The following is a 25,844-nucleotide window of genomic DNA, read 5'->3' as shown; positions in this document are numbered from 1 at the left end:
TTATGGAAGAAGTACTTCTACTCGTACTTGAGTAGATTTTTCGTCGCTACTTCTATTTCTACTTGAGTAGCTTTCATGACTACTTTGACCACCTACCAAGGTGTCGCAAGTATCATGTCAATGCACTTAAAGTTGTCAAGTGCAAAGTACAAATATCCGTGCCTGTGAATTGTGGCATCTTGCTCGAATCATCATTCATCTTCAAATGCAATTTGTTGGAGAGCCTGACTCATATTAGCTTCGCAAACATAATTGAGACTTAAAATTCGAAAATCGCCGTCCTCGAAGCAACACGTTATCCATGAGCGTTATCAATGAATGTATACGTCTTTAATATGAACTACTTTAGTAAACAAGTATACCCCTGCTGCAAATAGTTTCTCAGGAACCTCTCTCTAAAGTGTGCGTGATTAACAAAACCAGCAACCCAACCATCGGTATATCCATTGGTATTTGTATGACTAAAGACATCAATAAAACATCATTCAAGGCCGATCATCATTATATTATCCATAATGTACAGGTTTTGATATCTCGGTGATGACTTTGAACATATGAGGCACTCAATTGTATATCGTTATCCTGCTGTTCATGTCACACGGTTAAGACTATGCACGAGTTTCTCGCCGTCAGTCCTGATCTCATTGTTATTAATTACTTTGTTGAAGCATGTCCTTATTTCGTGACCTACGCGAAACATCTTCGCTACGCAAATGATATTGAAATAGGTCACACGTTCCAAATAAAACCAAAAAAAACTTCTGCCCATTTCTCCACTTGATACATTCTTTCTCTCCGTGGTCGCATTTATACTGCGGGTCTCAGATTGCAGAGACATAACTATTCTGCGCTGGCCATTGCGGCACCTGCACGAATCAATATCGAAGGTGTCGGCCAATATGCTGCGCTTTTTTTGTAGGAATAGCCTACATGTTTCTCATCGTCGTATCACACATCTGCTGGCGGCTGTATATCACATTGAAATTTCATCGCAATGGGTGATTGCTTTGATATTGCATCGAGGGATTATTTGATCAAATCGCATATTCTCACGTCATGAAATGTAATCGCTTCTCCACACAGACCTCGAGTAAAGTTGGGAACTTCGTTAATGTATCACGCCCTTGTATTTTCAGTATGGTCTGATAGAATAACTGTACACACTATCAGGGGATCCTTATCATGGCGGAAAAGGTTCAAGAACAAAATTATGGTATGGCTGATGTGTTAATATATATTTGTTGCCCGATGCATGCGGTTACGGTTGGTAATTCCTGAAATTTTTAAATTCCTATTCATCAATATTAGCCTTATGAACTAGTTTCACGTTTATCGAAATATCATTTATTTTTCTCGTTGTCTATCCAAATACTGCTAAATAAGAGAGTAGAAAGTTTCGATGATCCTACAAATTCAAAACTATTTTATGAATATGCATCGAAACATCGTCTGCAGTGCAGCATTCTAGTGTTGGGATGACATAGGTCAAATTTTTGTTATGACTGATTTGACTCGAGTCACTTCGCAAAATGACTTGACTTGACTCAACGTTTCAGAAATGTGCTGCAAAATTTACGAGTCACTTTCAAGTCATCAAGTAATCGGTGCAGAATAAATCTCTGTGTATCCTACCCTGAACCAGTATTCAATGATTGTGCGTGATTCCCCGGTTTACTGAGCCTCCGTTGTGTTAGTGCAAGTGTTTTACCGAACACGAAGTGATCAGAGCTTACTTCTCACCCCTGTCGTTATCTAATAGCAATGTATCCATGGTCTATTGACTACGCACAATGCCCAATGTTCTCGATTCTCAACCCTATCATTTAAATCGAGCGAACATAATTTATGCATTTATATTACACGACAACAATTGGAGTAGGGTTATATTGTATTTTATGGAGCTGTAGTTGGGTAATGTATTGCATCATATCAATCTGTTTCAACTTTTTTCGGTTTCTTATTCTCGCCTATATTATAACTGATATAAACTCAGGCTGTACAGCTAGTTACGTAGTCTATCAATTGTACTTATGCGTGAGCTATGCAACTCATTTTTGCATGTATATTTAACTCTATATTCGTTCCTCGATTGAAAATAAATGGCGACTCAATCTGCACTTCAAACAGTTACCAAAATGCACTGCTTTTGTATCATGGTACGCACTCCAAAAATTCAACTTGCTTGACTGCAACAGTCACCTTCGAAAATCGAATGGCGTGACTTGTCTCGACGCGAGTCAAAATGTGGCATGACCCGAGAGGACTTGACGAGACTCGCAGGTAACGACTTGTTCCCAACACTGCAACATTCTGGTGTGTCTTAGGATCTGCATCGTTGGCAGAGGGTGAAAACGTCAGTCAAAATTTCGCAAACAGCTCGGTTAACGTCGTGACTGGCGATCAGATCAATGTAAACGTCTACAACGTTATGAGCACTGAAGCAGATGCAAGTTCTGCAGACCAAGGTGAGTGTAATGCTATTTCATTCAATAGATGGTGTCTCCGTTTCGAAGAATGCATGGTCTACTACAGGGTTCGGTAACTTTCGTTGATAAGATATATAGTCGACTCCGCTAAATTCGGACTGTTTGGTTCTGTTCCCTTTGGGCCGAATTAGGCGAAAAATCATTTGTTCGTTTCATGGCCATTGATCATGCGAAACGGCGCAAAATATATTCATTAAACGGTACTGTTGTGTAATAAATGAATTGTAGGTGAGCTATGTAGTAATCCGCACTGACCACAGAAGACCCTAAAGAGTTATATACCTTCGGCTTTATGGTATTGCACAGTATGTCGATACAAAACGATACAACAAATACTACATATTCTATTAATGTGTAGCACACGCATAATATAGGGATGGAATAGCACTTTTTAATCTCGCCGCCCGCGCAGCTACCTGCGAGTAGTCAGTCTTTACTCTTTATTTTCCTTTACTTTAGTAATCAATTTCACTTTTTATTCCGAACTTTTCCATACCAAGATGGTTTACAAGATGGACGCAATTGTACCGAGTATAAAAGCGACTATGAAGCTGGCACGGCCTTACATGAATTTCTTGTCGCTTGTGGGTGCACGGATCATTGCTGTGTCACAATACTCACTCATCTGTGTTGAAACGACCAAAGTAGGCTACTGCTTACAGTGTCATAACCTAACGATAGTAATTACGAACCTGTGTCCGAGTTTGGCGGGGAATTGTACAAATTAACCGGACTTTTTACGTGCAAATTTTACTTACTTAAGACGGAAGTGTAATCTTCCCGAGTACGAAATCTACTAATTTATATTCAATAGTTTGTGGTCGAATCAACAGGATCTTTCGTTGGCGAACATTGCGGCGCCGGTCTTGGTATTGATGTTATGTAGGCTAACCGGGCGATCGTGATTTGTAAATGTAAGTCCGAGTCACTTGAATATATTAATAAATGATCTACTATTCTCATCACGTAAGATTGACTCAAAGAGAGCGTCGATGATTCTTTCGAATAAACATTTTCCATTTTATTAAATTTTACAATTCACCGTTCACCGTTGAGTTACCAAACCCCGTCATTCATTATTGTATAATATTCCGCATTCGTAGCTATGTTGAAAAGCATTGTACAAGTAGATCTCGGCATGTCTAGTGATACTCGCTAATGCCTACTGCGGTATTGCATTATACCTATCCGATCAATAACCTGAAGACTATTGTACACTTTTAGTTTTAAGAGACACTAAGGCAAGGAGGTCAATTCGTTCAATGGTCAAAACTTAGAAAATGGGTAGGTATCTTACGAAATGTACGTCACCTAGTGGTCAGTTCGATGGCCTAAACGTCACATTGAAATATTGCACCCGAAGTCAAGAGCCTAAAATATTGTGGAAGCCGGCATTACAGCCATTTGAATTCGAATGTTGCATAAACTATTCCCAACCGTGGCCAGCAAAAGGTTGGGCAATGTATTCTGATCATTATTCGAGTACTGAGCAACAAATCTCGATAGTCGACGGATAATGAGCTACATGGTCTTTTATGTACGAAATGCATTACAGGAGGTATCTGCAGTAGTAATTATATAACAATAGATTAGGCACCGCAAGGATTGCTCTCATATAACACTGGTGAACACAGTTTTTGTTGACTTTGATAAGACAATTGATTTTGACTGACTTTTGGGCGCTGAATTCAAAAATTACTTCCGTTTTTTTCTATCACGTCAAGTTTTCTGGTTAGGCAACCACCACATTATCTCATAACCCACATAAAAGTAGCCTAATACTTTTAACATTTTATGTTCATTGAATGAAACGATTCAAAAACCACAAGCAGTCGAAAGTCAATCAATAGACTTCAACTAAACATTTGCACTGCTGTATTTGGTTGATTTAGACCAGGGGTGGGGCAACCTTTCCGGCCAAAGGGCCACATGAGATTTACGAACGACGGCGCGGGCCAATTCAATAGTGATTACCTTTTTTTAGTCGTCCGATAGGAGCGAGCCGAATTAGGTAACATTGAAAACGATACTTATATTACTATGCATTAAAATTGATAACAATTATGTCATAAAAACTCAGTGTGCATTCATGAGCTGGTCGCGCTAAGCGTGGAATTTTTTCAAAGGTAATTATTGAACTCGACCAATAATAATGTTACTTGCATATATTGCGGGTCTTCTTGGTATACCACTGATAGGCTCATTTGGCAAGGACAGGAGGATTCGGCCCTTAGACATATCGATATCGAATATTTCGGCAAACATGCGTCTACCATTTTGTGCAAAGTAGCGGGTCAAGCTATTGAATTTTGGGTTGGCATTTCAATGTTAACTGGATTATTAATTATTTGATGTTATAACTGATTTATAGAATTACCTCGCGGGCCACACGAAACCTTCCCGCGGGCCATATGTAAGCTTCAATCTATTCTGATATCTTACCCCCCCCCCCCCCACCCCATCATCTTCAGATATTGGGGGACAGTTTCTCCTTGCTCTTCGCTGACTATGCCAAGGTTTTCCGGGAAATTAATTAGATATTTTAGCTTTTTTGAATGTCTGCTTTCCCGACATAAAAATATGGCAGTGGCGCACGTGTATCAGGGTTACATATGTGCATCCTTATTTTCTGACCACTAAGAAAACACATTTCAAAGCTGACACATGATCCAAGCGTGCAACAAGTCAATGTTTCTGTATTATTCTCAATGTTTCTGTATTATTTACGAAGACTAACTGCGGGTGCAATTGTTACTGCACCTAAGACGTTGCCATTTTGGAGAATGCCACACTTTAGGATCCTTTCTGAGCTGCGAATGGACATTTGCCATTCATTTGAGTTGTAAATCGGGATTCCTAACTCCTCCAGTAACCCATAGTAACAGTTAGTTAGGGTTGCATTTAAAACAAATGGTTATTTAAAACATTTTGTTTAAAACCTGTTTTAAACAGTGTTTTGAACAAAGGCCTTTTTAAAAAAACAAAATTGTGCTTTTTTCAAGTTGTAAAATTATGCCAAAATTGTTTAAATACTTCCTAAAAAACATGTTGTATGAGCCTACGGACTATTACCACCCGATGTAGCCGACGTAAACCAATATGGGATGATAAGAACCCTCAAAATAGTCGGTTCAACAGCTATAGTACAGATATTTCGTAAAAGGAGCAATATTTACCCTATATTTTCAATTGTCAATGTCAATTCGCTATCACGTCACAATTGAATATTTCTGACGTCATGGCTTTAAAAAAACATGTTTTTAACAAGGGCCTTGTTTTAAACATGCTTGTTTTAAACTGACTTTGGTTTTAAATGCAATCCTAGTAACAGTGTCATGCCAATGCCAGTATCACGGCAATACACAAAGCTACCGAAACTAGCCCCACGATGAAAACACTCTTTCTCATGATGGAAAGTGAGATATCTTCTCTTTTTTGCCAAGTAATCTATTTTAAAATGGCAAGGATGTTAAAAGTACCGTACATTTTTATTGTAAGTTCCAGAGCCTATGTCAGATCATATTAACTTGTGTTGATGGACTACTCTACGTTCTGAATCATCTTCGAGTTGAAAATCTTCATCATTAGGCCTGCTATCCCTAAGATCTTCATCCTGATCCAAATTATCGAGCGTAGAGGAGTTTCAAGTTACACTTGATAAGCTGAACGGGGCATTGAACCTGTAGCTGATAGTAACTGTAATGTTTATTTTTCTTGCAATATCCTGCAGTTTGCATCAAATATGTGTCACAAATATACTCGGATGATTGCATCCTCTGACCAAAAATGGGTGAAAGCATCGGCCTAGATCAGTGGTTCTCAACCGGAGGTCTGCGAAGCAATTTCAGGGGGTCCGCGAAGCCTACAAATTTGCAAAATGGTAGATACCCGAATTTGTATTTTTTTAATTGGAGAAATCACGAGTTAGTTTCGCTTCGTAACTGCTAAAACTTCAGAACCCACATAAACAGAACGGCCGTTTGAGATGGAATATTCGACTGTGCAAACTCATTTCAAATGCCAAATTGCCTACTGATACAAACTGATTGCTGTTTAGAAATGTTTTGTTGTTGTTTTGGAAAAATATTGTTTGCAAAAATCCGTTTTCTTCTGTGATAAGCCGCTATTCCAGAAAAACTTCAAGATGAGCTGCTAGATAGAAATGACTAGGCCGAACGTTACAACTTCATTAAAGATCTGTTTCCCAATTTCGGTGCTATCCTATGTTGCGATCATACCCAAAGGTGTCGCCAGATGCTTTACGTGTTGCTACTACATTCGCCACCACCTATATTTGTGGAGAGGCATTCTCGGCACTCCTTCATATCAGATCGACGGCGCGGATTTTCAAGACACGACCGCGTGTATTAAGAGATGCAGCTACAGAATTCGCTTTGAGATACCAAAAGTCTTCCTAATTTCCACATAAATAACATGATGTTATTTTCAAAAATGGTCATTTTGTTGCTGTTTATAAGCATTATTTGCACAAGGCAGATAACGGTTGCACGAAAATATAGCTGAATTTGAACTAAAACTGTGGGTATCCGCGGGTATCCGTGGCGGTCCAAAGGGGGTCGGTGAATACGAAAAGGCTGAGATCCACTGATCTAGATGGATACCACCCAGTCAACAAAATGGAAAGCGATCGCCCGGCGTATTTTGCGCATTCAATGTCCAAATGATGCTTCAAAAGATACACTTTTCGCACTTCAGCTGCAGACTCATTAACCCTTTAGTTGCCGTTCATTAACCCTCTCGTTACTACAGCTTACAACCGCTAGTAACCCTATCGCTACCTGAATCGTTGTTGCTTTCTGGCAGATATATTAACCTTATGTTGCAAGATATCACAATTTGACAACATATTTTCATTATCATGTTGGTTATAATAAAATCCACCACGAGCATACATTCAAAATACCGGTCAAATACAGTCATAATACAGTCATATGAAATGCATAAAACGTCACATTGATTTCAGTCGAGATACAGAGAGATGTTCTTTCCGGGACAAGTTTGATACAACTATTCCTGTTCTTGAATTGAAATGCAGACAAAATCTGGTTTATCAAACAAGTCTGTGCCTTGGCGGGAAGAATAGGGTCAAGGCAACGCGGAGCTACCATCAGCAGCCAGCTTACTGTGTGGGACGCTAACTTCATTCAGAGCCCAATTGTGAATGATAAAACCCAGGGTTGTAACCAAGTCACATGGTTCCGAGTCACGAGTCAATCTGACTTTTATGGTTTTGACTCGAGTCAAGTCGAGTCATCTTCAATTCATCACCGAGTCGAGTCCGAGTCCAAGTCACAGTTTCAAGGGTCAAGTCCGAGTCATAGTGTTATGACTCGAGTCCGAGTCCAAGTCACGGTATTGAAGTCAAGTTCAACTCATGCTTTCAATCCTGCTTGGGTGATAGCGAATTCCGATGCTACAGATAGACAAGACAGGCCGCCAAAATGATAACTCTACTAATCTTAGAACTTAATATCAAATATCTGTCTTCTCAGTCCGATACACATAACAAATACAAGCACCGGCATTCTGTTTTTCTTTCGAGCAGATCGACGACAGCTCACAAATAGCTGATAGAGAACCAAGGAATTCACGTCTACATGCTATCTGATAAAAAAAACCATCGAATTCGCGTCAGAGCTAATAGAGAATCAACAAATGCACGCTAATGTCTGAAGAGGTATGTTCACCATACCAGGATGCTGTAAAAGCGTGCATGCAGCTAAGTGCACTGTGCAGTGACGAAAGAACAGATACCTTTTGATATTACTAAAGGTTTTCCCAATTGCATTACAGACTACATCGCATTTACAGCATTAAAGAAATAATTGTACAACGGGGCTCTTCAAAATCATTTTTTCAAATTTTCCGAATACTCCTTTAAATTGTACATAGTAATTGTACATTGTAAAGTCATGCTCATGTCACATCGATAGGACTATTTATCAGCCTAATGCCTGTGCGCAATGCATCACTGATCTATATAAACACCGCACACCTGCTGGTTTCCAACCGTTCATGGTCGCGACTCCATTTCCAATATGAAAATGTTCCGTGGCCCAGCTCAAAATTTGATAGGCTGATTACTAATTGAAGGTCGGCACATTTGCCCAGACTTATCCACGGCATATTTGGAAACTGATTTGATTGCATTCATCATCTTCGCGAACCCTATAATAAAGGCAAACTACCCCCAGGTTTAGAACGTCCAGGTTTAGAACCTCTACCTTTGAATAAAGCACCGAAACGGTGTAAACCGACTCTACGAATATAGCGTTATCTTGTAATTGTAATTGCAATTAGACTTATTTCTGTAAATGAATGTTATTGTTATTTATCTTTGATCACAGTTTTTGCCAGGGTGGTAGTCCCCATATTAAAGCCGACATATGTGATACTAAATCGCGCATAGCGCGAACAAAAATTTCACGTAGCATAAATCTACCCAAATATAATATTGTTTATGATGATGAAATTATGAGCTTACTTCAAAATTCCAGACATTTCGGCATATTTTCGAAATTCATCCGGGACGCAGTTTTAACAGTGAAATTCCGGACATGTCCCGGAAATTCCAGACGTGTGGCAACCCTACCTTAGAATAAACCCACCTCTACTGAATACACGTACCACTGGTGTACTAAATGCAGGAATGGACAAGCATTTTTGACCCATACTTAGGAGCGTTGGATACTCATTCTTTCTAGTTGCCGAAAAATGCAAAGAATCATCGCCTTCAAATCTACACAAGAGCTTATCAGTCTAGCTCAGTGGTTCTCAACCTGGGGGCGCGCCCTCCTTGGAAGGGGGGGGGTGGATGGGGCGTGAAACATCTGATGGGGGGCGCGATGAAGCGGTCAACTGAATTTTTTTCGCGCTCTGCGAAATTTACCGGTAATTTACCTGTAATTCACGTGTGTTTCTTTGTGTATAGACCGAATTTCATATTTTTTAATCCTCTCATCAACAGTCATAACCTTCCATGACATCAAACAATCTGTTGAGGTTGCTAGCATCCCGGTTGGATTTTGTGATATGACGATAAAGAAGCGAAAAATTTTTCACTATCATAAAGGGGGTCGTGTCTAGAAAATGGCTGAGAACCGTTGAGCTCTTCTAAGCACTTGACCATCTGAGTCATTGCATTGGCTCTAATTGAACTTTGCTTCGATTGTTTGCTTGTATAATTGAAAAGTCTTGTGTAGTTGAAAAGTCGTGAGTACTTTGATTGCGGAGGATCTATTACACCTTCATTACTGGATCATTTTGTGCAATGCATTGCTAATATGTACCATTGTCTGTTGTTTTACGGCGGCATATATCTGATATCAGACGAGTGCATCGGAAGCGGTGGTGACAAATAGCGATGGCGGCAGAATTCAACAGATGCGTTGATCTAGCCATTACGATTTGCAAATTTCTACATCCACAAGTCATATAAAATAGGCCGAGTCAATGACTTGGGTCGAGTCATGCGTAATGACTCGAGTACAAGTCGAGTCAATCCAAATATTGACTCGAGTCGAGTCGAGTCATTTTGCCATTTCAAGAAAATGACTCGAGTCAAGTCGAGTCACAAAAAAATCGTGACTCGAGTCTGACTCGAGTCGAGTCATGACTCGGGTCATTACAACCCTGATAAAACCCACGTTGAGGCTTGGCTTGGTCTCTGGTATCTGGGTTAATTCCACTGGCCTCATATTCATCGATGTACACTACAGAAAGCGAGATAACAGTAGTAGTGACAATCGGCTGATCAAGGACATTGTCGCTGCAGGCTGAACCAATGCTTAGAGAACGATTTCTTATGAACTGTTGCCTTCGCCAACGCTGCATTTCTTTCAATTCACCATCAGATTTATACTGATATTTGGGCAGTCACTTCATGGCTTCTGTCTCCATCGTAAAATAAAGGCTAGATATAGCAATAAAATAACTCGTAGATTAACTGAAATGAGTATCACAAATTTTAATCAGAAATTATTACAAGATAGAGTATTTGGCTGAACAGTTGAAATGGCAACCGTTGTAACGATTGTAAATTCAGTCACAAATAACGCAGACAGAGAAAATAGATTAGGGTTGCCATACGTCCGGAATTTCCCGGACATGTCCGGAATTTCACTGTTCAAACTAGCGTCCGGGAGGAATTTCAAAAATATGCCAAATGTCCGGAATTTTGAAGACTTGACGTAGGCTCATAACTTTTTCGTAAATCAGCATAAAAACAACATTTTTAGGGAATATTTATGCTGATGCATGATATTGTTCTTCGCGCTGCGCGCGATTTACTGTCACATTTATTGATTTTAATATGGAGACTACCACCCTCGCAAAAACTGCAATAAAATATAAATAAAACAACCTTCATTTACTGGAATAAGCGTAATTGTAATCGCAATTATAGGAGAACGTTATATTCCTAGAGACCGTTAAGGCCGTTTAAATGCTTTATTCGAAGATAGTGGTTCCAAACGGGGAGTCGAGAATCCGAAAAATCCTGCAAGAATAACGCTAATTAACCATATTTTTTTAACTACCGTAACATTTTTTACAGCCAGACTGTTCAGAGTCAAGTGTATATCTATTTGATGCTGGTGTGATCAAACTAGATGACCTTTACACCCTCATCGATCATTCCTATCTAATACCGAATACTCTGCAAGTGTGCATGCATATTTTCTGTACCACCACCACTGCCGTGTGTTATGTATTTTGGTTGGATGAAAATAAAGACCCTCTCTCTCTCTCAAAAAAAAATCCGGTTAAAATCCGACCGTCACTGCAAATTCAAAATCCGGATCCAGTCCGCCAGGTACAAATCAATGAAATCCTGCTCCGGCTCCTGAACCGGACTGTGCCCATCTGTGATCGTGACCACCTCTGGTCTATGAGGAAAGCTTTGCAAGTGTGACGTCACAACTCATTTTGAAATCCACCAGTGGGCGCTAAAGAGTGTCCGGAATTTTGGTTGCTGAAATATGGAAACCCTAAAATAGATGGTTTGGACATATCCCATGTTTCGTTAATATACCTAGCCTACATTAATGAATGCACTAGCAAATGATGTCAAAGCCATAACCACAACACGTCAAGATCCGGCGCGCGTAACGACACTCTTCCGCGGTTTACATTAAACTATATATCAACAAATCCGTAGTACGCATAACGGTCAGAACACTTGACAAGTATCACGCTGTTCACTGCCGCCAACCTGACACTTCAGGCCACGGAAAAGTCAAAGTCAGCATTTATATCAAGTCCTATTTTACAAGCCTAACGCAAACAAGCAATTAATATGACTGATCTGCTATTCGAAACACCATTTCACTACCAATGCACATCTAAGCAAGCATGTGAAAAACATCAAAATTATCCCGAACTATCTCTTGCTCCACTTAACTCAACTAAGAACTTCATTCATATTCCCTTCCATCGCTACAGTCTCGGAAATACAATTCGCCGGTACGATAATTCAAACTTCAAGTGTGCAGCGGTAAACAACATCCGATGACTTATGACATCACAATCGCCGCGTGATAATCAAGCGCAATTTGATTGGTTAATTACACTGACACCAATCTCGCTGGCCGACGAATGGAAAGGAGAACAATCGATCTTCTGAATTCGAGAGCGATCAGTTTTTGTACATCAAAGGTGCCGCCTCACTGTGGTGTCAAAACGGTTGCGTTCACTTCTCTCCTGCACTTTCTTCGCCTGTTTCGGCATTGAATGTACACACTTTTGTTGACTGGGCAGTACCTTTTTCTTAAAATTCAATTGAGCCCGTGGCTATATAACTTATTACATGATAAAAGTGTGGATTTCTATATGGTATGGAAAGTAATATGGGTAAATTCGGAAAAATTTGCATATTTTGGGCATATGACGTAGAGCAAAATCTTGACGTAATAGAAGAGAACCGCTGGCATTTTTGGAATAAGCACCCCAAAATTAGCTTATGTCAAGTGTAAAATCAAATTCGAGAAATGTTTGGTTCAAAACTGTCTCCCAGTGTAATTGTTTATTGGGCGTCGCCTCCCTAGTTCAGTTGTTTTGCTGTTAGTACGCTGTTAGTTGCGTTGTGTTATGTGTGGTTACTAGCTGTTGACTTATTGTGTTTCTAGGTTTGTCTCTCTAACCCCACAAGACTACTATTTAAAAACCTAGTTTTACGACCTACTTTGTCTTGCTTTATGCGCCGTTTATTTAAGTATGTACATCAGCTTTCATCAACGGGGTTTCGCTTTGCAAGAACGGTCGTGGAATTTGAGTTAACAACTTATTTAAAAATGGGCATCAATAACCATACTTAAGTTAGTATCAGTTATAGAATCCATGTGCAGTGATTTCGAATAAATTTTAGGTCATTAGGTAAATGTTGGCGTATTTTATACTTTTCTGTAATATGCCGCTTTCACTAAATTGCATCTCACCCGGTAGGTTTCGATCAATGTTATCCACATGCATCAGATCAAGCCACTTCATTTTAGTTTCGCAGTCAGGCCAGTAAAGCCTACGTCTTCAGGTTTACTGTGGACAATAAACATCGGTTTTTATAAATGCGATTTGCTAAATGTCAATATTGCCTTATAGTAATATCATACTTAAAATTCGATCGCCGATTCGCGATACGTCGATGGAAACAAAGACAGATTGTTACGGATGTGTTATCTTATCGTCTGTAGCTGATAGAAGTTACAATCACCGGCTAAAGATGACCAGACCACATGCGGTTATGATTTGAAAAAATTGGGTATGAGAATTCTAGTAGGATTTCTAATAGTTATCCATTTGATTTCAGTCGTTACTTTATTTGGACTTGGAATTTGGACAGGATCAAAAATGAATTGCAGATTTATATATTTTGAATATCAAATTCGATCATATCTCTCACCATGCGGTTAGAGAAGGGGAGGCTGAGATAAAAATCCGTCATTCAGTCACAGATGATCAGTTCTGACCATTCATTACTTAGTGATCCGCATAAATATCTGACTTGGGAGTAACGCAGGACGCCTATCCTGCTGCAACCCTACCCATTTATCCGGGCTTTGGACTGGAACTGATTTTGCTTGAAAACGGCTGAGGTCAGTCAGTGTTCAACGACCAGAGATCTATTGATTATAAGATCAGAAATGTAGCCCTTGAGTAGGGATGATAACATAATAACGCCTGCTGGTAATTTTTGTATTGCAGAAAAATATTCGACACTTATAAATATCGTCAATGCCAATACGCGTGGAAAAACTACCGAAAAAATTCTTGATCACTTCAAAACCGAGGGGCTGTACCAACCGGATTTTCAAGTTAATCCGCGTATGCGAAAAGTGAAAGTTGAAGATTACTTCAAAGGGAGGTATCAGCACGTCGAAGACATGGAAGTAACAACAAAGACGCTGTCATGCTTTGGTATAAAAAGAAAGAAGGTATTGAAAAATCAATTAAGAAAAGAAATAGGATTTACCAGGCACGAAGTGAAACAGGAGGATGACCTGACGTTCGATCAGGTTTTGAAGTCAATTACTGGAGAGGGCACTTCCTTAAACCGTGAGGAAAGTTCTATCGTCGGCATTGTCGCGTCCGCGGGATCCGGGAAAACCACTCTCATGCGTAGATTAGCGAGAAAATCACTCGATTCATTTTCCCCGACGCAGGAAGGCTTCAATCAAGATAGCTGTAAAATGATATATTTTGTTGAATTGAAAGCCGTGCAGTACGCCGAACATATAAAGCCGTCTAAATGTCTTTTCGGAGGACTTTTCAAAAATGAGGCTGATGTGGAAAATGCTTATCAGTGGTTGCTGGATAACCAAACGAAAGCAATTCTATATTTCGACGGTCTAGATCAGGCTGCGTGGAAGATCGATTATAAAAAAAATAGTACGAAAATTAATCCGTTTTCCCATGCCGACACGGCAACAATCATGTACAACATTCTGTCTGGGAATCTGTTCCCCCAGGCGAAAATACTCTTCGCTTCACGCGAATTTAGAGTGTCAGAGTTGCCCACAGAAGCACGACCTAGCGAAATCATCAGCCCTTCGGGGTTTACACCGGACGACGCAGAAAAGCTTTTCGTGTTTCTAATCGGAAAGAAAGGGGCTGGCGTTTGGGATAATATCCGTGTTATGTCACCTAGGCTACTTAACCTAGTGTCTGTTCCCGTGTTCCTAATTTTAACAGCAGTTGTGATGGCAAGAGATCCGACGGGATCACCTCCCACTACAGTAACCGAACTGTACAGAAGAATTATTGCTGCTCTTCGACGTGTTGAGAACGTTCGACAGCACGACAAAATTGACGATATCATATTTAAATTGAAGGAGATGGCTTATCGAGGAATGATGGAAGGGCGGGTAGTGTTTCACAAAGACGATTTGAGAAAGTCCGGTGTTGATATGGAAGACGTTAAGGACTTAATAATGAAGGTTCCTTGTAACAATCTACTTAGTCGTCATTTAATTGAGGGTGATTTTATCTTCTTCTTCTGTCATCAAAGCATTCAAGAGTTCCTTGCAGCAAGCTTTATAGCGCATATGACTTTTCGGAAATTCTCTCAATTCGATAAAAAACATCTCCATCAGGAACGATGGTCGGTCGTTCGCAGATTCGTCGCCGGACTCGTTCACGAAAAATCAACGGATGATCTTCATAAAGGTGAGTATAAACCCGCGGTTCTGAGAGTTGGAATTCTAGAAAATAGTTGGTATGTTGTATTTTTTTCAATTCATCTCAATGATATGATGTATATGAAACTATAGATAAATACAAATTTATGTTTCAAATCACAATATCACCATTAAAGCTTCTCCTGATCATCTGATCTCCCTCCACTGCGACATTTTTCTGCTACCATTCTCTCCTCTTCGCGGATGCAGTTTTCTAGAGAGCAAAATATTGAGAGGGAAGCAGGATTAAAATTAATAAATATAGCGACTTTAAAGCGCGAATAACAAATTAAAAGTTTCAGCTAACATAATCTGCCCAGTGCCCACGAATATTCTACTTTATGTTCCTTTACGAACTAATGCTTGGGACCCCTCATGTGGAGGGTTTGGACTCTTCTGGTGCAGCCCCGATTACCGAAATACACACAGGTAGCAGGCAAAAGAGCGTTTACGACCTTGTTTATGAGTCTATGTGACAGGTAAAATATATGGTGGTATACTCAAACGTAAAGATTCTCAAGTTTTTTTGACTGCTACAGTCTTGCTGAAGAAATTAAGTTTGTTGTGTGACGTACGACATACCACATCTAGTTAATCGGCAAGTGGAGTGATGAATACCTGCAACCCCTCACCTGCAAGTGATCATCCGATGTCTTTTGCATGACGAAACACTGAACGCAACTGCACATCATGCTTTATAGCTACCCAACCACCACAAAATTGCTTTTTCTTACCTTCGCCGTTATAGCTATGGAGCAGGGGTCGCCAACTCAAAATGGGTCGCGGGCTACTTTTCAAAATTCCTGGAGGCCGCGGGCCGCAAGACTTCAATATCGAGATTAAAATAGGCAACGCAGTTTAACAACCACTTTTCATAACTCTACGTTAGTACAAATAGTACAATTCTGTGCTCTCTAACATGGGCGACGGGCATAGTCACCACAAAAGAAATAATATTTTATTGTACAAACACAAATACAACAAAAAATATCATGATCACCAATTTAATCATATTTTGAACTATGAGCTGCGCACGATACCTGACAACACTCTGTAGCAACTATAACAGGGGTGACCAACCTTTTTGCTATTCACGGCGGCATTTCTATTACTCATGTAGCTTGCGGCCGCATATTGAACTAAATGGGACCAAATACCCACATTAAACTGTTCATGACCATTGCCGGTCTACTCCGGACTAATCTATTTACTCATATCGGTATACTATGCGCACCGAAATCGTGAGTTGTCATGTTATGAAGAGCCACGGGGAATAGTTCTGTAGTCGCGCCAAGCGCGAAATTTTTTTCACTTTCATTAGTGTATTTTGTCAATAAATATTACAATCAAACATTTATCTTTTCTCGGCCACTGTGATCAGATTCACCGGTAGGGTTGATGCAGGGGGTGTATTCGAAAACTTAGGGAAGTTAATAATGCGGTGCTGCATCTTTGTGTGCCAATTCTTATTACTCCCCTTTGTTGCATGCAATTATTTCTTGACCTCCCACCAGATTTTTCGGTATAGTGGAAATATAGCATATTTGATTCGCCCAAATGCAGGCCTGTACCAGAAACAAATTTCATTCATGATGAGAAGAACACGATTAAAAATTGTATTTCTTTATGGGGCGCATGCATCATTTTCTTCTGCTGTTTGCGTCTGTACTGCGGGACTCAGATTACAAAGTACACTACTATATTAAAATCGAAAATTAACACGTATTGAACCGCGCCTAGCGCGAAGAAAATTTCAAGAATAAGTCAAATCTCTCATTAAGTAGGGAGTCAATTCGCAAGTTCAATTTGCATATTGACGGCCGCCAACACATCCTAATGGAATTAAGTGTTGACGGCCGCATACTTTTCCTTCTACTGCCGCAGATTGGCCACCCCTGGATTAAAGAATCGATATTTGGGTTAGCTAGACACGGTAGCCTACTAGCTGGAAAACTATCTCCTCGTAAAGCATGGTCTTTTGTAGAGCCCGAAATCATTTTTCAAGCGCATCAGTCTCGGCAATGGTGGGCCATTGCACGTCAAGGCAATATGCCCATTCATATCAGCAAGTTCGTTCTCCTTGGAATGATATTACCATGCCGAAGCCGTATCAGATAGTGAGGAATAGTGATATTGGCCATAGTAGAATGGTTACTTTGAACACCAACAACAATATATTTTTTAACTGAAATCAGTTTCAGCATTTCAAAATGCTTTGGAAAGCGTTATTCCAAAATTTCTTCAAATCAGGTCGCGGGCCGCATGCGGCCCGCGTGTTGGTGACCCCTGCTATGGAGGCTCGTTTGTCAATCGCGTAATACCAGACTTATTGTTACAGAGGGTGGGTGTGTTTGAGAAACGGATACATAAAAAGTGGTGATGAAATTATCCGCCCCTAGACGGCAGTCCTATGGCAGGGGTTCCCAACCTAGAGGTCGCGGAGACGAAAATTAAATAACAACGACTATTACAAGAATGCCAATAAACTGGATGATATGGGCGGTTCATCTCTGAAAATTTTAGTTCAATTTTCAAACTAGAAAAAAAAGGACCTTTGAGGAATGCCTACCAGGTAATCAAATTACGAGATCAGTCAGAGCGCTATATAAAGCGTGACCTACTATATTGTAAGGTTAGCGTCTGACCGCTAGTATGAAGATGAAGAGTCGGGTGAATAGAAATCAACAGGACGGGAATTTCTCCTTTCCTGAAAACTACATATGACCGGTAGTGCTATATGTGTTGACAGTATACAATACATACAAACGTGCTCGGCGCCGCCAAATAACTTAGAGATCGATATTTGTATTTCGCTTGTCGCAGGATTTCAGGTAGGCTACTTCACTATCGATTGGATTGACATATAAATGGCTCCAAAAGACTTACGTACGTTGTTATAGTCTTCATAGATGGAGGTTTCCGAGTTCATAATTCCATAATCGCTAGTACTGTGAGTATAGTCGCCAGCTTCCACCATATGTTGTGAGAACGTTCGGGCGAAGGTGCTGACCCATTTTTAGTAATCAGCACGACAAATTGAGAAGTGAGTCATGGAACATATTCAAATCGAAATTTGGGTCGCGGACATTGTAAGGTGGGGAATCCCTGTCCTATAGGAAACCAGCGTGTTCGGGGTGGCATGTGAATTTGAACCAATTGAGACGTATTCGCAGTATCAGGATTACGTTGTCCAACACGGAGCTAAACATAACCGAGATGCTCATGGTCGCAATTAATGTTCCCTCTAAGCTGCGCAGTGCTGACATGGTCTCTGCGCACAGAAAATCTAAGTTGCGCACAAAAAATCCGAAGTGAGTTCGTGAGTGTGCGCAGACTCGTCAAAAATTAGAGGAAATATTGGTCGCAATAGCGCATACATCCGTCACATTGATGTAAAAACGTGGTGTTTTGTGTTCATTTGTGCTGTGTTTTAAAGTGTTTTAAGCTATTTAAAAAAATCCATGCGATAATTACGTCTTTTGTTTTAAGGTTTAAGAACCACCGATATATGCGATTCACTGCACACAGTATATGCATTATGCATGTTTTCCCCTACTGAATCAAGTCCAGTACCACGTTATTTACGAACAGGCCGGAATATGTAGGCCTGACGGCGAATACAGGTTCGTAGCGAGCACTGTTTCCTCTAAGCTGCGCGCGTGCGAAATTGCGCAGTGCAGACACGGTCTCTGAGCACAGAAAATCTAAGCTTCACACAAGAAAAAATTGAACCTGAATGAAAAATAAAATCAACAAAAGCAACTGCTTTCAAAGTCTGCGCGCACATAAAAATGTGTAGCGCGCACAAAAAAAGCCGAAATGATGATCTTTTTTAGTCGTTACGCACTGTTGTCCGACGGACCGCGCAGTGAGTTTATGAGTGCGCGCAGACTCGTGATAAATTAGAGGGAACATTGGCAGCGAGTATTTGTTATCTAGTCACGCCACGCTCTAGATTATTTCACAGGTATTGAATGAATATTGTCAAAAATCGTAGGTGGTCAGTAACGAAATACTTCTACTTTTTAGAAGTAATAAAGTATTTCTCCTCTACTTTTAGTACTTACTCAAGTATATCTCTGTTTTCTCTACTTCTCCTTCTTCATATTTTGTGGTTAACTTACTACTTTTCGCTATTTACAGTTTGTAAGGTAGCAGTATTGAGTGTGACAGTATTGAGTGTGACAGAGAGAGACAGAGAATGAGACGGCGAAATTTAGAGACTGTTTTCTCTGAGCACCAACAACAATTTAACTGTCACAAAATTTAAAGAATGTCCAGAATCTTCGTCGGGCTTCGCGCGAAATAAATGAGGAGCGACAAGTATGTGTTCACGGACGTATCGTCTAATATAGTTTAGGTGGCGGATGGCGCGGTTTCTTGCAAATGCCACCCCATTTTGTCGCTTGCGTCTTATATTCTCTGCATTACTTTTAATTCAGTGTGCATGCCTCTTATTTACTTCGCCTAGGCTAAGGTGGGTGTCTGATCTTAATGGCTACACCAAGTTGTTTCGACACCTTCCTATCTTTTCATTGTATCGCAGTCTTGTGATGTTTTGAAATGATGAAAATATTAATAAACCTGATTGATTGATTGATTGATTCATACCCCATTGCCGCTCATATGGCATGTTTCATCACAGTCAAAATGGCTCAGAAAATATGTTTGGAACTATCGTATCATAATCTGGCCTCCAACTATCTTATCGTTATCTAGCAGGGCGGTTCAAATATGGAAAATGTGATAGACCTACTTGACTTTTATGGGTTTGACCGTTAAGCGTCAACCACCGTTGCAACTGTCTGGAACAAAATACATTTGAATAGTACATTCATATTGAAATGAACCCGAATGTAAAATTGTATATTGAAGTTCTGTACCTCCAAGAACCTTTAAAAAGTACATGAAATATATATCCCCTTTCAGAAAATGTAGTTGTATTGCTCCTTATGCACGGTATCGTTACATTGAGGTCTTCTAATTAATCTGAGTTATTTTGCTATGAGCACATGCATGTATTGTATAAGTTTAGAACTAAGTGCGCAGTAGCCCCATTCTTTCCGAAGTAAAATTAAATGAAAATGGCATATTTGCGACCTACCATATTTTTTGTTAACATACAATAATCGCGCAAATTGTTAATGCAATGTCTGATACAACTCCATATTGCTTTAGGCCGCAACTACGGGTCTTTTAATAGAGCGGAGGGCACCATTCCATGACATTATCCGCGGCTCTGGAGTACACAAAAGCTCTTCGATAGCAAAACTATTATTTGCATCCCATGGTGCGATCGAATTCTTATGTGTGGAAACTTTGTACCTCTTGGTATGCGGCAGTACGAACCAAAGTCTCTGCATCGTAGACAGGGCTCAGTTTCCAACTATTGACAGCTAGGAGAGATGGGGTAGCCTACCGATGGCTCAATAATTGCAAAATAATCTCTGGCCCTCAATCTTCAGCCGAGAATAGGGGATCTTTTGCTGTCTCATCACTTTGATACAAGCTCTACCTATCGCGGACATTTACATGGATATCATCCATTTCGAAAAATATTTATAAACGTTTCAAATTTGTTGCTCGAACGTATCATCGGCCCCCACCCGGTGGGTCCAATGGCACACGACCATGGGACCTATGAGACATACGCTCAAAACTCTAATTTTTCAACTTGTTTTGTTGTGTAGACCAGTGGTTCTCAACCGCCGGTCCGCGGACCGGTGCCGGTCCGCGACGTCATTCCTGCCGGTCCGCCAGGTATATTACAATTTTATACCTTAAGTTCAAGATGCAATGTTTAAGGCTTGTCGATTGATAAATGATTAAAACACTAAATTTTAAACTGATTCTGAACTTCGTGAGGTGACATTATGGCTGAAAACATGTTCGATTTGACTTAAAGTCCAAGGCGTGTCATTTGACGACATGCGGGCGACAAGTACAGAACAGTTACGAGCTGACTCATCGCTAAACAGCGCAGTTTGCGCGATAATTCGTTTTCGATTCATTCATTTTGCGCAGGACCGTAACTGGGGCACCCCAAACCGTCCAATTGGAGAAGGGCCGAGCTTGAGCAGAGCCCAAAATTATTTTGCAAATGAACATAAATGATAGCGTTTTTTTTAACACTTTTCCCAACATTTGCCATTTTCCTTTCGCGCTTAACGCGATTTATTGTCACTAAATGCCTTGCTTATTCAGTGCCCTTCTCCGAAAAATACGCATGATTAATAGAAATAGGCATTTCGGCGTCAGCCATAACTGCGCCACGACGTACCAACACATAATCAAGTTTAGGCTAACATGGGACTCCGAAACGCGTGCCGAAAATTCGGCAGCGAGAAAACCGATTCAGTCATGAATGATCGAAAATTCTCGCCATTGGCGCCTTTTGGGCCCAAGACCAACGTTTTATGGGGTGGGCCGACGAAGTGCTTTTTCGGCGCGGATTGCATGTATAGCAGGGTTGTAATGACTCACGATTTTCTGATGACTCGACTTGACTCGAGTCATTTTCTCAAAATACGGAAATGACTCGACTCGACTCGAGTCAATCTGTGTATTGACTCGACTTGGACTCGAGTCATTGCGCATGACTCGAACCAAGTCATATGACTCGAGACTCAGACGGCCAAGACCGACATTTCATTGTTATGTCGAAGAACAAGTGAAGTAACCACCCTATTGGGATATCGTCTATTGGTAATGGTATTTGAAAATGCGACAGGAAACTGTTAAAAGTGCGAAAAATCAGTATTTCATAAATACGAACCATTCGATATCACCAAACAGAGTTATAAAAGTGGGTTTAACATGACTTTAACTGGAAACTGAGCATTCAACACCATGACTCGGACTCGAACCTCTGTTCGATGACTTGAACTCGGACTTGACTTGGTGGTGAATTGAAAATGACTCGACTTGACTCGAGTCAAAACTATTAAAGTAAGATTGACTTGTGACTCGGATATTTATGACTTGGTTACAACCCTGATGTATAGTGAGGTATTTTCTTCCGGCGCCCATTGTATTAGTAGTTGGCAGAGTAGCCTATGCGTTCGGTCGCAGTGGATAAATGAGCAAAGGTAGCACGAGAAGCTGCTTGGTTCGACTCCGAAACGCTTCTTCTCTCGATATTGTCAAAGAGAAAATTATTATTCGAGTTGACGTGGTCTGTTAAACCCACGGCCTTTGGCGCGAAAGACTCTAAACGACACTCGGCGGTAGCACGTTTATCCGGACGAGGCAATTTTACCTCGACTCAGCAGACTGACTACCATAAAATCACATGGATGTCATCATGAAGATAATTAATTACGATCAAAACCCTCTAAATGTCACTCTCTAGCATCATATAATTGCAAAAAACGGTTGCATACTTTACATTTTGGCTTCATTTCAATTTTGAAAGTTCACCGGTCCGCCAGACATTTTTTGAAATTTTGCCGGTCCGCGAGTTGAAAAAGGTTGAGAACCACTGGTGTAGACTATAATCTAAGCTGCAACATGCCAATGAAGAATGTTTCCTCGCCACCTTCAGGAATAAAATAAATTATATCAGCTCAGATGTTGGGATAAAATCACGTTATGATTTCCGCCGAAACTTACAAAATTAATGTCACATACATATTACCGGAAAATCTACATAATGACTTTTCAAAACCTCGTAATAGCGATAAAACACCACAGGTAACTATGATTCACAGCCTCTATATCTGTAGGCGTGTTTCTGTTGTTAAGTGATTAGTTGGTCCAACTATTTTGCTAGATTTGGCTATGGTACCATACGTCCCCCACCCTATAAATATTGTAATTTAATTGAAAATAGTCCACTCGAGGATGGTATTCAGATTCAAAAAATATCTGCCATTACCCTGATACAAGCCATATACTTTACAACAAAAATTTTTGGGGGTTTGTTAGTCTGGAAGGTGATACAGAAAAATATATACGTCGATCCAAATTTATTTACACCCCCTAAAACGTAAATCATTTGTCACAGACCCCAGAACTCACGTAGGTCGAAATTTTTTGCATGTGAGGAAAGATTCTGCCAGCATGCCATTGTAGACAAAGTCGCGTACAGTAATCACGGGATTATCAGAGATATTTTTTCAAGTATTTTTGGTTCCAGTGTCTCATCGGTACCACATCTCCCCTGCATGAGAGCGTATTCACGACCGTTTCTAGCAACTATTTCCTTTCTTGTTTACTTGAGTAGATTTTAGCTACGCTACTTCAACTTCTACTTGAGTATATTTCCTGACTACTTTGGCCTCCTCTGTCAAATATATCGTTACTATTAGTTTTGGATCATGTTTCATCAGTCACCGTGAGTAAATTTTCGGTGGGGCGACAATTTAGGGCATGTATATTTTACACACACAAAATCACGCACCAAACGGCTAGGAGTATTTTGGAGATCATCGCGAGTTGACGTCGGGCGGGTCGAGTGTTATTAATTACTTTGTCGAAGCATGCTGGTATTTCGTGACCTCCGGTAAAATTTCGCTTCTTAAAAAATATTGGAATCCTCATACGCACCGTACAAAATTAAAATGCAAACTCCTTTCTGGAAACACAAGCGATTCTAAATGCACAGTCCGCATTAATTTCATGTGCGGATCGAATTTGTTCTGCGGGGCTCAGATTGCAAGGAAATAACTATTTAATATCGAAGATCACGGCCAGTATGTGGCGTTTCGGGCCGATGTTTTGGAAGCTAACATCGCGAAGTGACGTGAATGTAACGATAGTACTTGTTTTCTAACAGTCCCACATCAGACAAAGAAACAGCGCGTTATCGCTCGATCTATTCGATCGCAACTTGATAATGAAAAGAACGAGCGCAGCCAGGATCTCAGCTTCTTTCGCATGGAACTTTATACGGCAATCTATGAATCCGACGACAATGATATGATGAAAAATCTTTCCGGGATCCAAACACCTTATATTTCATTGAGTCGGGATGAAGCTGAAATCGTTGGATCTCTTGCAGCAAGGAATGAAAGCCTCGATTATCTGTTCTTGAACGGCAGTATCGACGACGACAAGGTTTTGTAGATTATTGCAAGATGTCTTAAGAGTGCAATTCATGTAAGGTTTAGCGAAAATCACTCTGTATGTGACGATTGATTTCTTAGAAAAACTACAGAAAGGGTCATTCTGAATCAACCAAATTCAATCTGATGCAATATACCACGCGAAGCCTTCTAAGTCCTACTCTTTCATCACATCAAATTGTCACGGGACGACATTTCAATGAATCAGTATTGACCAATGATTCCTAAACTCCATTTCGCGAACCAATTCAGGTTTGAGGGGACTCATGAAAAACACGGTTCTCATTTGTGATTGATATAACTATTTTCGAAATGAGTGTAATGTTAATTTCACTGATAAACCAATAATATTACCTTCTTGCATAACATAGTTCTACAGAAGGTCAACTTTCATGGAACATCGTTTAAAAACCAGAGAGATCTGTTCGTACATAATTAGCGGAAAGAGTGCGTATTCACACCCGAAGGGCCGAAAAGGGTGTTACACGGAAACAGAACCTAACTCAGAATTATATCGCGGTCATAAATCCCGAGTGCACTCTTAACGAGAAATGTGTGTAATTCCACTTGTATACGACATTTTAATACAAATTATGCATGCATGTGGAACGTATTCAGTAGGGATGGTGTGAACGTGAGGATCAAGTTCGCGTTTTGTGCGTGGAGCTCGGAAATTTGGCGGTTCACGTTCAGAAACGAGCCTTGGCAGGTTATGCACTATGAACCTTTTTCGTATATTACAATTTTCGTTTCATTATAGCATCTATGGTTGAAATTTATTGCCTTTCAACTGTTACAAAAGTTTCTTCGAAATATCCAGTTTTCCGTTTGCGAATATGTAGTGACTCTCTGTTGTGAGCTTGACCCGCAATCACACAACATCAAAAGCGAAATACGCTACACGATCCAAAACCCAGGGTTGTAATGACTCGAGTCATGACTCGACTCGAGTCACGATTTTTTTGTGACTCGACTTGACTCGAGTCATTTTCTTGAAATGAAAAAATGACTCGACTCGACTCGAGTCAATATTTGGATTGACTCGACTTGTACTCGAGTCATTACGCATGACTCGACTCAAGTCATTGACTTGGCTTATTTTATATGACTCGAAGACGAAGAAATTTGCGAATCGTAATGGCTAGATCAACGCATCTGACGAATTCTGCCGACATCGCTATTTGTCACCACTGCTTTCGTTGCACTAGTCTGATATCAGATAGGGGCGCCGTAAAAACAACAGACAATGGTACATAGTAGCAATGCATTGTACAAAATTATCCAGTGATGAAATGGTAATAAATCCTCCGCAATCAAAGTACTCCAGACTTTTCAACTATACAAGGAAAGAATCGAAAGAAAGTTCAATTAGAGCCAATGCAATGACTCAGATGGTCAAGTACTTGGGAGAGACTGATAAGCTCATGTGTAGATTTGAAGGCGATGATTATTTGCATTTTTAGGCGACTACAAAGAATGAGTATCCAACGCTCTTCAGTGAGGTTCAAAATTGCTTGTCAATACCTGCATTTAGTGCACCAGTGGAAAGTGTATTCAGTAGATGGGGATTTATTCTAAGGCCATGCCGCTTTAATATATCTGAG

At 40.3% G+C, this 25,844-nt stretch overlaps 2 protein-coding genes across 2 annotated transcripts in view; both read left to right on the top strand.

Annotated features, from left to right (window-relative positions):
- Window positions 1–862: 862 nt before the first annotated feature.
- LOC145457003 (uncharacterized) lies at window positions 863–25,558 on the top strand. The gene is made up of 3 exons (XM_080335152.1): window positions 863–2,465; window positions 13,704–15,164; window positions 23,952–25,558. Exons 1-3 carry the CDS (start codon window positions 2,429–2,431, stop codon window positions 24,239–24,241), a joined length of 1,788 nt encoding a protein of 595 aa, XP_080191278.1. The 5' UTR covers window positions 863–2,428; the 3' UTR covers window positions 24,242–25,558.
- Window positions 24,246–25,844, top strand: part of LOC145457015 (uncharacterized) — a 53,883-nt gene continuing 52,284 nt past the window's right edge. The window contains exon 1 of the mRNA XM_080335174.1: window positions 24,246–24,274. The gene's annotated coding sequence lies outside the window, so the exon portion shown is untranslated. The remainder of the gene's footprint in view (window positions 24,275–25,844) is intronic.

The sequence above is a fragment of the Botryllus schlosseri genome, chromosome 15 (assembly GCF_051294905.1).
Source record: "Botryllus schlosseri isolate E-star chromosome 15, Bs_hap1, whole genome shotgun sequence".
Lineage (NCBI taxonomy): Eukaryota > Metazoa > Chordata > Ascidiacea > Stolidobranchia > Styelidae > Botryllus > Botryllus schlosseri.
Note: the sequence above shows the minus strand (reverse complement) of the source record. Positions and strands in the feature narration are given on the sequence as shown.